General features: G+C 48.5%; 1 protein-coding gene across 1 annotated transcript in view; it reads right to left on the bottom strand.

Moving 5' to 3' along the window:
• Positions 1–15,136, bottom strand: part of LOC146697255 (calsenilin-like) — a 63,208-nt gene extending 48,072 nt beyond the window's left edge. Inside the window, exon 1 of the mRNA XM_085475899.1 lies at positions 15,012–15,136. Coding sequence (XP_085332025.1) covers positions 15,012–15,017 — 6 coding nt within the window. The 5' untranslated portion in view covers positions 15,018–15,136. The remainder of the gene's footprint in view (positions 1–15,011) is intronic.
• Positions 15,137–16,784: the final 1,648 nt, after the last annotated feature.

Here is a 16,784-nt window from a genome sequence, read left to right as displayed (position 1 = left end):
ATTGTGCAAGTTCCCCCACTTAAAATGATGACAGAGGTCAGTAATTTGCACCAGAGGTACACTTCAACTGTGAGAGACAGAATGTGAAAAAAAAAATCCATGAATCCACATGGTAGGATTTGTAAAGAATTTATTCGTAAATTAGGGTGGAAAATAAGTATTTGGTCACCTCAAACAAGGAAAATCTCTGGCTCTCACAGACCTGTAACGTCTTCTGTAAGAAGCTTTTCTGTCCCCCACTCGTTACCTGTATGAATGGCACCTGTTTGAACTCATCATCTGTATAAAAGACACCTGTCCACAGCCTCAAACAGTCAGACTCCAAACTCTGCCATGGCCAAGACCAAAGAGCTTTCGAAGGACACCAGGAAAAGTATTGTAGACCTGCACCAGACTGGGAAGAGTGAATCTACAATAGGCAAGCAGCTTGGTGTGAAAAAATCAACTGTGGGAGCAATCATCAGAAAATGGAAGACATACAAGACCACTGATAATCTCCCTCGATCTGGGGCTCCACGCAAGATCTCATCCCGTGGGGTCAAAATGATCATGAGAACGGTGAGCAAAGATCCCAGAACCACACGGGGGGACCTGGTGAATGACCTGCAGAGAGCTGGGACCAAAGTAACAAAGGTCACCATCAGTAACACACTACAACGGCAGGGAATCAAATCCCGCAGTGCCAGACGTGTCCCGCTGCTGAAGCCAGTGCATGTCCAGGCCCGTCTGAAGTTTGCCAGAGAGCACATGGATGATACAGCAGAGGATTGGGAGAATGTCATGTGGTCAGATGAAACCAAAGTAGAACTTTTTGGTATAAACTCAACTCGTCGTGTTTGGAGGACGAAGAATACTGAGTTGCATCCCAAGAACACCATACATACTGTGAAGCATGGGGGTGGAAACATCATGCTATGGGGCTGTTTTTCTGCCAAGGGGACAGGACGACTGATCCGTGTTAAGGACAGAATGAATGGGGCCATGTATCGTGAGATTTTGAGCCAAAACCTCCTTCCATCAGTGAGAACTTTGAAGATGAAACGAGGCTGGGTCTTCCAACATGACAATGATCCAAAACACACCGCCCGGGCAACAAAGGAGTGGCTCCGTAAGAAGCATTTGAAAGTCCTGGAGTGGCCTAGCCAGTCTCCAGACCTCAACCCCATAGAAAATCTGTGGCGGGAGTTGAAAGTCCGTGTTGCTCGGCGACAGCCCCAAAACATCACTGCTCTCGAGAAGATCTGCATGGAGGAATGGGCCAAAATACCAGCTACTGTGTGTGCAAACCTGGTAAAGACCTATAGTAAACGTTTGACCTCTGTTATTGCCAACAAAGGTTATGTTACAAAGTATTGAGTTGTATTTTTGTTATTGACCAAATACTTATTTTCCACCCTGATTTACGAATAAATTCTTTACAAATCCTACCATGTGGATTCATGGATTTTTTTTTTCACATTCTGTCTCTCACAGTTGAAGTGTACCTCTGGTGCAAATTACTGACCTCTGTCATCATTTTAGGTGGGGGAACTTGAACAATCGGTGGCTGACTAAATACTTTTTTGCCCCACTGTACGTGTCATTACAGAGGATGATAATGATTGGTGCATTTATATTAGTTCATCTTCTTCTTGACTGGTTTGTTTCCTTCTAGCTTCTGTCTCTTTGTTTGATGAGATCCTGTCAACTGTGTATGCAATACCTCTCCTTCTCTTTGTAAAGTCATTTGCCAGATAAATTAAATCACACACCCAACTGCATATACAGCATCTGAATCAAATAAATAGGTGATAAAGTGATAAAGCTTTGACAATGAGCCCAATTCTGTTCTCAGATTTCTGAAGAAGGCAGCAAGCAGAGCTGTAACCTTTACTGTAAGCAGATAGAAAATATCTGCATTACTGTTGTTGCGATGTGGCACAGTGCGGCTCTATATGTGAAGTCAGCAGCATGATGACGAAATTATGAAATATGAAAGCAGGCTGACGGTCGACAGCTGATACTATTTGTGTCCTAAACGCTGTCAAAGCGAATCATTGTGTCTGTGGGAGGATAGCACATCCATATGGACTGCATGCTGTGTGTGTTTGTGTGCGCACGTGTGCGCACGTGTGTCAGAGAAGAGCAAGAGTGAGACTTATATTGATGTGTGAGCCTGCATGTGGTGAAAGAATTAATACTCTGGGGAGGCTCAGAGCTACAGAAGAGACATGTTTCAATTATCAGCCCCTCCTCCTTCACACACACACACACACACACACACACACACACACACACACACACACACACACGTCAGTCTGAAACATATCACATTGCTTCGTTCTTCTCCAGACAGGTCAATAAAAATACTGGCAGATAATAACAACACATACTGATCAGTGACTGATATTCTTCAGCAGCATCTTTGCACCTCACTGCATTTTTACCCTTTTAGGTCAATAATACTCCGTTTTTCTTGGTAATATGAAGTTGGCTCTGTGTGTGTGTGTGTGTAGCTTCCTGGTAATATAAGCTATGGTAATCATAAGACAAATGGAAGACTTTGGAAAAACAAAACAAAACAACTTGACCTTGGTGAGCTAAAAGTTTTCTGTTGTTTTTCAGAAGCTCTCTTTTGTGTTTGCTGATGAAGTTTGATCAGAACTGTGCGGTGCCCATCCCTGTTCCCACTTCAACGGATACAGTTACCAGACCTGGTAAATTATTTAATGAGTCTACAACTTCCAATCACCCCACCTATTGAGCAGGTGGGTCCCGAAGACACAGTATCAGGTGCAGCATGAGGGTGAGGGTGGGTGTGTTGCCGTCAGCCTGTCTACCACAGATTCACTCATCTTGCAGGCTTATGTGTGTGTAATAGCTATGATGGGTACACTCCCCTAAAGCAAAATTCCACTATAAAATACTTGTTTTGTGATCTTTACTTGCAGTACAGTAGTAGAAAGATTTAAATAAAAACTCTTATAACAGGGAGAAGTATGACTGCGGGCTGTTTTCCATCCCAGACCTATGGAAGTTTCTGCAATTCAAACAAACAAACCAACAAACAAGTTTTGCCATTCATAACTCCAAATTTTGCATTATTATCTTGAAATTTTGGCTAACTTGAAATTAGGGTTAGATTTAGGGTTAGTCTAAGACTGACTAACAGAAAAAAAAAGTCTTTTCAGTGGCAGGAAACAAGCCTCATACATACAATACAATATGGCATACATCTCTATCTATTTCTATCTGTGATGGGTCTCTAGCCACACACACCAAAGGTGGAGAAGAAAAAATCCTATTTTTTAATTTAAATCATCACATCTGAGTGTTTATTCACTAAACATCAGATTCCAGCAGTGTTACAGCTACTTAAAAGAGCTTTTCACTATTGCCATCAACTGCAGCTAACAGAGGCTAATAGTAGCTAACAGTGACAAAAACAGCAGCTGTCACGGACCGCCGGGGCAGACCGTGTGGAGTGAGTGGAGGACCCAAGAGCAAACAGAGGTGAGGACACAAAACCGGACTTAACAGAAGGCGAGCCTTTATTTAGGGCCGAAAACATAAGGAACAAGGCAGCAAAGGAACTGAGGGAAAACCTGAACATAGACTGGGAAAACTATGGCTAAACAAGGTACAAACTAGGACTAGTTGAGGCTGGGGAACTATGACAAGGGGTAGGGGAGATAACACAGACGACGCGACACAGACTACATGAAACACAGAGACTAAATACACAAGAGGGATGATCAGGGGAAGTGGCCACACATGGGAACACAGCTGACACAGATAAACATAACAAGACATGGCAGGAGTAAACAACACTGACGGGAGACTGTCAAAGTAAAACAGGAAGTACACAGAGGTGCAAACAGGAGGAGAGAGAGAGAGAGCACGGGCATAGTGGGCTGGGGAAACATGGAATAAAACATAAGGAGAGACGAGGGCTCACAGATACACAGAGGGGCACACAGGGGGCAAAAGCCACGAATGGAAAACACTAAGGGAACAACACAAGAGGGCAACTCAGAAAACATGGCCTAAAATAAGGAACGAAATACAAAAATACAAAGAACTAAGAATACTGGGCCCACATGGCCCAGGACCATGACATCACCCCCCCCTAAAGGGCTGGCTCCCGACAGCCCAAACCCGAGAAACAAAACAAAAACAGAAAACATCCCACCCAGGGCGGGAGGCGGGGGACCAGGACGGAGGGACCAGAACGGGAAACAAAAACAAACAACAGAAAACACAGGAGCACATGACCATAGTCCGAAGAAAGTTCAGGGGGCCGACCCAGAGCCCACAGGCACAAGAGTTCACGGGTCACACGGTCGGGGGGCCGACCAGGCGGGTGGCACAGGTGACAGAGCTGGTCCGGAGGCCGGCCGTGCGGAAGGCAATGGCGGCTCTCCAGTGTCAGGCATACTGGCCGAGGCCCGGTGGGCACAGGACCAATCGTGGTGGGACCAGACGAGGCGGGGCCAGACGAAGACTCCGAGGCCGCAGCAGACGAAGCACAGGCCGGCCTCCGGACAGGCTCCTCGGGCCCCCCAGCCGACGTGGAAGGAGGCTGGACGTGCTCCTCGGGCCCTCCAGCTGGAAGAGACGGCTGAAGCAGAAGGCAGTCTGAGGCGGAGAGAAAGCTCACGCCATTCCTAGCAGGCCGAGAAGCAACCTGTACAGCAGACGAGGCATGAGGCTGAACGGGCCCCTCGGACCCTCCAGCTGGCGTGGCAGGAAGCAGTGGAGTCGCTGCGGGGTGCCGGCCTGGCACACCCGGGCATCCAGCAGCAGATGCAGGTCGGGCTGCGAACTGGGCAGGGAGCTGCGCTGCTAGCTGGGCTGAAGCCTGTGGCGAAACAGACCGCTGGGACATAACTCCACGCTCTGAGAGGGCAGGTGAAGAACTGTCCTTAGCACCTGCAATCTTCAAACAGGGGTCAAGAAAGTGAACGCTTTTAATGTTCACAGTACCGGCGTTAGACTCTGAGAACACAATGTCTCCTGAGTCAACAGTCTTAGAATCTTTAAACTCAGAGTTCATTGTCTCAGGTTTAATGTGAGAAAACTTGGTCACATGGACGACCTCCACATGGCTGCCAGCGGAAATATTGCCTAGGGGTACGTTTCCAGTGTCACGATCAGTAACACATACAATGTTATTCGTCATGTCACAGAAAACCAAAGTAGACTGCACTTCAAACTCAGCCTTGGGATCATTAGCTTCATGGGGCGTGGCTGAGGGAGCAACACCTGAAACAGAACTTTGTCCTTTTAAGCCATTAACGTGGCTTCTGCTGCCCTTGGCTGCCCTCGCTGTGGAGCTAAACACAGTTTCCTTATCTCTCACAGCATCCAGAACACAGTCCAGGTTATCCATAGGCCCTCTAGCACGAGTCATGACTGTCTCAGGCCGAGCATGTTCTGACACACAATACACCTTCTTGGCTAACGTGCCCATGTACTCACTGTTTATCAGTTCGCCACCTGGTCTCAGGTCCTGGACTGAATTACTCCTGGCAGAGGTGGAAACAGGTGCCCTGCCCTCACGGAATGGAGGAGGGTTAATTTCTGGGTCTAAGTTCCCATGCCTAGAATTCACAGTGGCGTCCTCACCAACTAGAGTGGGTTCATGGTCACAATTCTCAGACGCATTCAACTGGGAGTCAAAAGGCTCAGTTATATAAGCCACACAGGAAACAGTCTCTGGTTTCTCTAAATCATTAACATGGTATCGAATTTCCTTATCTGCTCCCTCAGAACAGGTAGACACAGCCCTGCCATCCTCGCTACATGACACTGGCAGGGTTTCTGTTGGCGCTTGTACGGCCACATGAAGAGCTTCTACATCACAATTCCTGGAAACCCCACTTAATGGGTCACGCTCAGTTTTGCTCACATTTCCAGCAACAAGAATGCCCCCAGACTCATCATCAGTGATTGAGTGGTGGTTAACACAGGTCACACATGGAAACGCTAAACATTCATGTTGAGACACTCTACAACCCTTGGGGGGCCACTCTAGCTGTTCAATTTCAGTCTTGCTGCTCGTAGTATTACTATCAGCTGGTCCATTTACAGTCTCTTTAGTCTTGGCCGGTAAAACAGATATTTGCACGGACTCTGGCTCTTTGATACGATCGCCTCTCTTATGGCTGAGCCCGCAAGGCAGCAGTTCAGCAGTGGGCATGATCTCGCCCATGGAAAAGACACGTGGAGCAAAAGCACAGTCACTCACCTCCATTTCGGAAGGGGCACGAGATGAAACGAGACCCTCCCCAACCGCCAGCTGCCGCGCGGCGCCACGGTGACGTCGCCGTCGCCTCTTCCCTGAAGGCGACGCGGTGACGGAAGCTCCGGTTGCAGGGGAAGTGAAACGGGGCAGGCCCTGGCAGCTCCGCGGGCCCCCAAGAGCGAGGCGCGTTCCCCGAAAGACTTGCTCACAGTCGGGGGTCAGCCACGGCTTCCACCGGAGCTTCTCCTCCAGCTCCGCGAGAACCACCTGCTCCCGTTCAGCGATGTCCCGGGCAGTGATTTGTGGGGACATCTCCTCAGAGCCGAAAATCACTGCTGACACGGACTCGGAGGCGGCTTCGGCCAGCGGTTCCGGCCTGCGGTTCCGGCCCAGGCGACTGCTCTGACGACACCCCGGACTCTGGCTGCGCTGACGTGCGGCGGCGACGAAGGCGCCGCTTCCTCCTAGCTGCGGCTGTTGACACAACATTGATAGTTGTGACGGCTGGCTCCTCATCCTCCGACCACATCCGTGCCAGAAAGGAGGCTGGAGAAGCCAAGTCCGAACGAAACGGCGAGGGTGAGCGGCTCGTGTACAAAGGAATGGATGGTAGCGACCCCAGGTTGCGTCCGAGTCTCAGTGAGCCAACTTTAATCACCCCGGAGCCGCAAGATGGTGGAGGCGGTGATGGGGAAGTTGCGTGACAGCGGAACGGTGGTGACGCGGCCCGTGCGCTGGGCGCCTGCTCCTGAGGACGGGGTTGGAGGATGGTGCGGAGGTAATCAGAAATCAGGGGGGGTAGCGCCTCCCACAGCCAGGGGAACACGGTTACGCTCACCCGCAATGGGTGAAGCAACTCCTCCGTATCCTCCTCCCCGGAACGCTGCATCCACTGACAGCATAGCGCTTCCACTGTCTGAACGACCTCCCTTCTCTGTGTCGCTGGGTCCATACTGGTCGCGTCGTACTGTCACGGACCGCCGGGGCAGACCGTGTGGAGTGAGTGGAGGACCCAAGAGCAAACAGAGGTGAGGACACAAAACCGGACTTAACAGAAGGCGAGCCTTTATTTAGGGCCGAAAACATAAGGAACAAGGCAGCAAAGGAACTGAGGGAAAACCTGAACATAGACTGGGAAAACTATGGCTAAACAAGGTACAAACTAGGACTAGTTGAGGCTGGGGAACTATGACAAGGGGTAGGGGAGATAACACAGACGACGCGACACAGACTACATGAAACACAGAGACTAAATACACAAGAGGGATGATCAGGGGAAGTGGCCACACATGGGAACACAGCTGACACAGATAAACATAACAAGACATGGCAGGAGTAAACAACACTGACGGGAGACTGTCAAAGTAAAACAGGAAGTACACAGAGGTGCAAACAGGAGGAGAGAGAGAGAGCACGGGCATAGTGGGCTGGGGAAACATGGAATAAAACATAAGGAGAGACGAGGGCTCACAGATACACAGAGGGGCACACAGGGGGCAAAAGCCACGAATGGAAAACACTAAGGGAACAACACAAGAGGGCAACTCAGAAAACATGGCCTAAAATAAGGAACGAAATACAAAAATACAAAGAACTAAGAATACTGGGCCCACATGGCCCAGGACCATGACAGCAGCGCTACCAACAGGTCAGCATATCCTGAACAGCTCACCTCAGTACGACTCTCATTGTTCAGAAGTGAATGTGTCGGACCCGTATTGGACTCCTTCCACAAAGTTTGACATCTTCGTCCACAGTAACTAAGGGTGGACAATTTTAACCTGGCATTGACAGCTGAGGTAAACAGCAGACTTACAACCTTCTACAGATAGGGAAAGAACTCTGGGCCGGCTCCAGATCCAGTCCTAACGGTATTAGAAACATGTTGGTTGGCAACATCTCTTTTGCTGACTAAAACATGTTTATCCTATAACAGCCACAGTGGCTAGGATTCTGCACTTGAATTGGGAGTGAAAAATAAACGTAATTGAAAATTGAACTCAGTTCACAGCTTAAAGTTTTTACACATTGTTACTTTAAGAGCTAAAAAGGTAATTAGGGGATATTAGTGATTAAGGAGGATGTTGGGGAAGCTAACAGGGTCAACAAAACATAGGTTTGGCAGGAATGTGCAGACATGAGGTTTGAGTCCACCCCTCAATACTCATTTCACGTACTATTTATAGTTGGCTACAAATATTCTTTTATACACATTTTGAATATTTTGTTTTCAAAAAGCAGTCACCTCTTGTTGCATCACATCTTTATAAAAACATCAAGAGTTTGGAAATTGAGGAGACGAAAATTTGAAGTTTGACAAGTCAAAAGTTTTCCCACTTTTGTTTGATGTGAGATTTTAGCTGTTTAGTAGTTCAGGGCCTCCTCTGTCACATTTTTTTTGTTTGTTTTCTTGTTTCATAATACACCAGAAGGATTGCTGCTACAGCTCACCTGGTTGAACTGGTGTCTGATGTGCCAAAGGCTGAAGTCCTCATTGCTTGGGCCTGGTTTGAGTCTGCCCCAGATCATTTCCTGCGTGTCATTCTCCCCCTCGCTCTCCACTTTCCTGTTAACTGTCTGCCCTGTCCTGTCAAATGAAGGCTAAAATTCCAAAAGTAAAAATTAAAAAGAATAAACACCAAATATTTTCACTGGATGACAGGTCTGAATTGTAGGTTAGTTTGAAATACGCAAAGACTTCCCAAAGAAGAAAAAGTCTGAATGGCAGCATATTTTGCTCTTAAATGTGCATTACACAGCTTTAATGGCGCCTTCAAAGATCCTCAATTGCCAGTGTGATGTGCACTAATACACAGACTCTGGCTTTTAAACTGTACGCTGATGATAATCCAGATGGTTGCTCTCCTCTTTAGACTGCAGGGCTCAGTGTCTATGATTTTCAAAAACAGTCAATTCTGGAAAAATTTGCCGTTGGTCACACAGCTTTCAGGACAGTTCTCCACTTTTTTCAGTCCATCTTACATGAACTCAGGGCCAAAAATGAGGGCCTATCTGGGTTTGTTTTTCCTTTTTGCATGGTTGAATTTTAATTTGCATCAGTAGATGAAACAACGAGCTGCACTGACAGTGCTTTTTAGAGGAGTTTCTGAGCCTGTGCAGTAATTTCCGCCACAGAATCATGTCAGTTTTAAATGCAGCACTATCTTAGATCCTTAAGATCACAGCCATGCTATTTTGGTTTTCAGCCTTGTCGCTGTACCACCGATAACAATATCCTAAAATTCTCTTAATAATGAAAACGTGATTCCTAAATGATTAAACCACTTGCCCGTGCGTCCTGTCCCACAGAGGTGAAAGACTCAGCCTCTCTAGGATATTCTCATAGAGCCGGTCGTTTTACTAATTAACTGCATCAACTACAAAGTGTTCCACCAGGTGATTTTTTTTTTACAGCTTTCACAGTTTTGGGGACATTTAGTGGTGGAATCAAATTCAAACTGAACATGTATTTTTTTCAAACAGCCAGTGTTTCTTAGTTTCAGTCATTTCTTTATACCATTTTTAGTTAAATATAAGTTTTAAACTATGTCACTGTGTTCAGTTTTTTACTGACATTTTAAAAACTGAGATAATTTCCTAAAACAGCAGACCTTGGAAGTTTTAAGTAAACATTACTCAGGTATCAAACAAGCATTAAACCAGATGAAACAACAACAGGAGAGAATAAAAGCACTGAGTAAATTCACATTTATCATTATCCAAATGAATATTTTTCAAACTGAGGCAGAGTGTGGCATAAAATATAAAAATGTCAGGCTCACTCTTTCAACAGACACTCTGATATTGCTGAAAATGACTCAGAATGAGAAAACAACTACCAACAATATTGATCACGCAGTCATTCTACAGCAAATAATAAACTGAAGTGAGTCACCCACTGAAACAGCAGGTGCCCAGCTCCCTCACAGCGTGATTTAATTCAAACACCTGCATGTCAATAGCCAGAGAGAGTCATGGTCCTGCGACCATGACTCAGTGACTTTATGTTTATGTACTTATTGTTATTACTTTCATTATTATTCATGGCTGTTTTGGGATGGTTTGTGTTTGGGATTTTAGACACTGGGTTCTGGGTTTGTGCTCCCTCTGTTGGTCCCTGGTGTTAGTGTTCCCCTGTCTCGTCAGGTTAATCAGGTCCAGCTGTTTCCCCCATCTGTGTGTGATTTCCCAGTGTCTCTTTGTGTATTTATAGCGTGTGATTTCCTCTGCTCCTCGTCGCGTCGTCTGTGTTCCTACCTGTGTTCATCCTCTGTGTTACCCTGCGTACTCTGCATCTACCCTGTGAAATCCTCTGCGTGCTCTCCCTGCTGTTCTCCCTTCGTGTTCAGGTTTGCCACTCCTTTGTGTAGTTTCACCCAGTTTAGTTCATCCGTAGTTCTGTTTTGCCATCTCCTCTTTATGTTTGTTATTATCAATAAATCACCCTCACACCTGAATAAGTGCTGCGCTTTGAGTCCTCCTTCCACTCTCCACACGGCCGCTGCCCCGGACCGTGACAGTACGACGCGACCACAAGATGGACCCAGCAGCGCTTAACCCGTCCAAGGAGCTACGGGAGAATCTAATCGATGCCACACAGGAGCTGATCGACCTGTGGCTGGAAAGCCCGGGTGGCACGTCCCAGCGCGCTATAGAGAGGCGGCTACAGCGTCTGGTGACCGGTCTCCCATGGCTTCTGGGCTCGCTTTGTTCGTGGGAGCGGGAGTTCCTCCTTTTGGACCTCGGACTTCACCCCCCGTCTGCTTTTACTTTCGAGCAGCCCGAGGCGGTGAGCGAGCGACATGTTCTGGCTTCCCCAGTTTCCGGGACTTTGTTTTCTGGGGCTATTCAGAGCGGGATGGGAGACTGTATGGATCACTTACCCACCTTCGTGGTGACTGATCCTTCCCAAGTGGGCGTGTACAGACCCTCTGCAAGACTAACAGACTGTGTCTCTGCCACCCCTTCTGAGCCAGGACTTTATCGCCATTCTCCGGCTCAGTTCAGTGCTCGGCCACAAGCTCCCCAGTCAGTAGCTCAGCCGTTAGCCTCCCTGGGGGCGCAATTGCCTGTTCTGCCGCCGCTCCAGTTAGCCACTCAGCCACCACCATCACCGCTAGCATCGCTACAACCCACGGTTCCGGTAATAGCTGAATCACAGTTTTCACACTGTTTTTCCACCGCTGTTTCTAGGCAGGGAGATGAACTGTTACATTACGGACCTGTTCCTCAACAGCTGGCAACATTAGTGACTGTTACTCACTCCGGGGCTTCCCCAGAGGCGGGGTCACTACCCTCAGCTTACTCTGGACCCCTGGTGGCCAAGATGCCAGCTGTGAACTGCACCGGGCTGTCACTGCCTGAGCAGGGTCAGTGCTCTGCGCAGCTGCAGCCCTCCTTATGTGTGCCAGAGGCCCACGTGCCTACTGGTTTTGTTTCACATGTGCCAGAGGCCCACGTGCCTACTGGTTTTGTTTCACATGTGCCAGAGGCCCACGTGCCTACTGGTTTTGTTTCATGTGTGCCGGAGGCCCGCGTGCCTACTGGTCTTGTTTCGTGTGTGCCGGGGGCTGCGGTGCCCACTGGTTCTGCGGCTGTTTTCGCTGGGGGGCCCGAGGAGCCTGTCCAGCCTCCTGTTTCGCCTGCTGGGGGGCCCGGGGAGCCTGTCCAGCCTCCTGTTTCGCCTGCTGGGGGGCCCGGGGAGCCCGTCCAGCCTCCTGCTTCGCCTGCTGGGGGGCCCGAGGAGCCCGTCCAGCCTCATGCCACACTGACTGCCACGTCGGCTGGGGGGCCCGAGGAGCCCGTCCGGCCTCCTGCTTCTTCGGCTGGGGGGCCCGAGGAGCTCGTCCAGCCTCATGCCACACCTGCTGCCACGTCGGCTGGGGGGCCCGAGGATCCCGTCCGGCCACCTGCGGCTGCTTCTCCACCTGCAGCTGCTTCTCCACCTGTGGCTGCAGCGCCGCCTCCTGCAGTACCATCACCTGCAGCGCTACCACCTGCTACTGCCACGCCTCAGCCTGACGCTTCAGCCTCGCCTGATTCTGGTCCAGCTTCATCCTCACCTGGCCCAGCTTCAGCTACAGCTTCATCCTCGCCTGGCCCAGCTTCATCCTCGCCTGGCCCGGCTTCATCCTCGCCTGGTCCAGCTTCCTCCACGCCTGGTCCAGCTTCCTCCACGCCTGGCCCGGTTTCATCCTCGCCTGGTCCGGTTTCATCCTCGCCTGGTCCGGTTTCATCCACGCCTGGCCCAGCTTCAGCTTCATCCTCGCCTGGTGCAGCCTTCGTGTCTGCATCCTCGCCTGGTGCAGCCTTCGTGTCTGCATCCTCGCCTGGTCCAGCCTTCGTGTCTGCATCTTCGTCTGCAGCAGAGTCTTCGGCATCTTCGCCCGCTGCAGCTCCGGCTTCCGTGCCCTCAGCCTCGCCTGGCCCAGCCTCGTTTGGGTCTGGAGCTAAACGGCCGTTTTCTGGACCGCTGGCTAGGCTACTGGCCGAGCGCCGTCGCCTGAGTGGCCGCCGTTGCCTTCCGCACGGCCGGCCCCCGGACCGCCATCGCCTGAGTGGCCGCCGTTGCCTTCCGCATGGCCAGCCCCCGGACCGCCATCGCCTGTGTGGCCGCCGCTGCCTTCCGCACGGCCGGCCTCCTGAACTCTTTACGCGCCGCCGTTGCCTTCCGCACGGCCGGCCTCCTGAACTCTTTACGCGCCGCCGCTGCCTTCTTCGTGGACGGCCTCCTGAACTGTGCTTTGGACTCTGCTCCCCTGTGGGTTTTGTGTTCATCTTTGTTTTGGGACTCTGGGGCCTCCGTCCATGGTCGTGGTCCGGTCCCTCCGTCCTGGGCCCCCTGCCGCCCGCCCGGATCTGGTGGTGTGTTTCTGTGGCTGTCGGGGGCCAGCCCTTGAGGGGGGGGTACTGTCATGGTCCTGCGACCATGACTCAGTGACTTTATGTTTATGTACTTATTGTTATTACTTTCATTATTATTCATGGCTGTTTTGGGATGGTTTGTGTTTGGGATTTTAGACACTGGGTTCTGGGTTTGTGCTCCCTCTGTTGGTCCCTGGTGTTAGTGTTCCCCTGTCTCGTCAGGTTAATCAGGTCCAGCTGTTTCCCCCATCTGTGTGTGATTTCCCAGTGTCTCTTTGTGTATTTATAGCGTGTGATTTCCTCTGCTCCTCGTCGCGTCGTCTGTGTTCCTACCTGTGTTCATCCTCTGTGTTACCCTGCGTACTCTGCATCTACCCTGTGAAATCCTCTGCGTGCTCTCCCTGCTGTTCTCCCTTCGTGTTCAGGTTTGCCACTCCTTTGTGTAGTTTCACCCAGTTTAGTTCATCCGTAGTTCTGTTTTGCCATCTCCTCTTTATGTTTGTTATTATCAATAAATCACCCTCACACCTGAATAAGTGCTGCGCTTTGAGTCCTCCTTCCACTCTCCACACGGCCGCTGCCCCGGACCGTGACAGAGAGAAAGGAGAGATAAAATGATGAGGTAGAGGTCCTGCAACAGTCGACCTACAGGAGGTACCAAACTGGAGCAAATAACAGCTGCTAAATGCAGAAAGGAAAAAATGCCAAGCATTGCTTTGTCCATGAAATGTCAGAATTTGCTTCTTTTTTTGTACTTTGTGCCCATGCATTAGGTATTTTTCATCTTAAACATCATACATACAGCATGGTGACTGAAAGAACCACGAGTGTACACGCATACGTCCATGCACACAGACCTCAGCTCTCCATCTGATGTTCATGTGATTTATTGATCAATTTACTGACTGACTTATTGACCCACCGAGTGACCGATGATGAGTATCATCAATCTCAAAGAGGCTCTGCACTGTCCTCAAGCTTGTACTCCAACCAACTCCAACCAATCAAAATCTCACCACTCAGAGCTCGATGCACTTGTGAGTTGTTTGCGTGTGACTACCAGCTCCTGTCTGAGATTATCAGAATTTTATGTTGAAACTGTTACACACATGTTGCAGCCTCCCGTCTCCTGCTGAATGATGTGTGTCTCTCCTTTCTTAAATTATATTTTGCACAGGGTTGCCCTTGTTTTCCAGCCCGCTATATTAAAAAAAAAAAAACAGCCATAAAGGGAGAAACTTGTTCTTTCTGGGAGAATTAATGAGCACTGCCTTGCAAGGTGGTAGAAGTCACTTTGGGGAGGCTGGGCTTTCACTTTACAGTCTATTACCTCGGATTTAGACTCAGAGGCTGCTTGTTGTTGAGATCTGAGCTCCTAAACTGATTCATCAGCATGGAGGAAAACACACACACCGGCAGAATTACCAGCACAATCCCACTCTTTCGTTAGAATCGAGGATTATTACAGATTTGAAGTCACGAGTGAATCACATAAAGGACGTCTATTTCACGCACACACATTAATAATGACATATATAAACCACACGTTAAAAAGAATTTGATGACAGGGAGCAAAAGTCGCGTGGGAGACGTGATGCCAAGTGACACTTGCTGTCTGCAGGATTTCTGCTGCGCGCTAAAAGCGAAGCGTCTCCTCCACAGGCAGCTTCCACAGCTGCAATTACATAACTTCACTCCGAAACTCAGCTCTCGGCAAAAGTGAGAGGGAATGAGCCAACGAGGTCCGCGAAGAAAGAAAAAAAAAATTGGTTAAAATATAAATCAAGCCAACAAGTAGCCGGTAGAGGAGATGCCGCGCGTTAATTCAACTTAAGACGCGTTTTTGCTTTTGCAACCTGCAGAAAAGCCGCCTTTTTTAAATGCCCGATTACAGAAAATAATCATTCGATGTTGATCTTACCTGCATGCTTTCCTGTGTTGTAACGGCGACAATGATAGCTGATTTTTGCAGAGTGTGTCCTCTCTGCGCGGATTCTCAACCTCCGACTGCCGCTGCTCTGGATGCAAAGGAATGCACGCGCGCGCGCGCGCGCGCACACACACACACACACACACACACACACACAGAGAGAGAGAGAGAGAGCGAGAGAGATCCACGGAAGAGGCGGGGGGTGGGGTAAGGGGTGCAGCTGGAGGATGGAGGAAACAAGTGGACTTACAGCCTGATGATGTGAAGTCAACAGGCTGGCCGTGGGTTTAATTCCGCTGGGATGTTGATGTTGTCTGAAATAGCATACGCAGAATATTTAAGACACATTCTGTGATGCACTTTTGTTCATGCTTTTTCCTTTCGAGCTGATAGTATCGCTGCTGCAATACTGATTTTACGCTCTAACTAATGGTTTCTTTACATGTTCATGTTTTTTTTAGAAGACTTTAATTAACTTTTTTTGGTTGCCAGGTCCCTCCAGAGGACTGAATATTACACTTCAGTCAGTGTGCTACAATATTTTATACTCAGTTCAGTCTAGTTTAATTATATAGCACCAAATCACATCTGCATTGTCTCAATGCACTTTTACTACAATAATACAGAGAGAACCCTTAAAATCAGCCTCTTTGAGCAAACACTTGGCGACAGTGAGGGCATCTACCGCAATGTACAGTGCTGCTTTCAGCGGATAAATAATGGGTTAATAAAAATGTTTGAGAGGCCAGGGAAAGCCTAATAAATTAGCAGCTAAAACAATATTTATAGCTGCAGTGCTTATTATTGTAAGAGCACTTAATTGAGAATTTATTGGAATTGTATCTGCAGATTCTTAAGCAAATGGTATGCTGATTTGCCAGTTCTTCTCAACAAAATCATCATAAAAGAGCAGTTTTGTCAATTAAAACAAATTATTAACTAACCATTTTTAGCTGAGTGCCTTATGAAGAATTGGTGCCAAGTTCTCTCTTGCTCTCTAATAACATAATGGATTATACTGAGAGTCACAACAGCGCATGAATACAGCAAAAGGACACATCAGTTTCTGTCGTTTCATTCGTCTCTTTTCTGTCTTATCATCATCGCTGCAGCCAGTTTATGCGTACCAAGTTAAGAGAAGGGTGTGTGTGTGTATGTGTGTGTGTGTGTGTGTGTGTGTGAGTGAGAATTACGTGATTGTCATGAGAGTTATTGGTACAGAAATGCAATTAAAGCCCTGGTGGAGAATCAGTGTGTGCTCAGTGAGGAACTGAATCAATTCTGGCGACCTTGGTTCTCTGAAGCTGCCCGAAGCAGAGAGAGAGCGCTTGAGAGAGCCAGAAAGATGGAGACTGTAACGAGATGCTAAATAGCAATCAAGCCAGGTCAAGCATCCTCACACATCACGCTGATTGCATAATGAACAGCCAAGAAATGTAAATAGCCCGAAGGATGAATGAGGAAAGGCCATCTGTGTAATAAAAGTGCCACCAAAGCTAAAGACACGATTCCACGTGCTGGCAGAGGCTCACGGCAGCACGAGAAACCTTCCTGTGCAAACACACATTCACAATGAGTTTAGTTCTCATTTTGCTCACTGTATATTTAAGAGGTATTGAATTGAGGCTTGCACAAATGTTATAGCTGGTGTACAAAAGCTTTAGTTCACTCGCTCAGTTATTTCTTAGAAATCTTTTCCCTCAAAAACAGAAACACATACTCGTGACCACTTTACTGGGTACACCTGATCAACTGCTCTTTAAT

The sequence above is a fragment of the Copadichromis virginalis genome, linkage group LG12, assembly GCF_057382275.1.
Source record: "Copadichromis virginalis isolate Kocher_CV1m ecotype Utaka linkage group LG12, C_Virginalis_male_GT1.1, whole genome shotgun sequence".
In the NCBI taxonomy this organism is placed as follows: Eukaryota; Metazoa; Chordata; class Actinopteri; order Cichliformes; family Cichlidae; genus Copadichromis; species Copadichromis virginalis.
The sequence above is the reverse complement of the archived record's forward strand: the minus strand, read 5'-3'. Positions and strand labels throughout refer to the sequence as shown.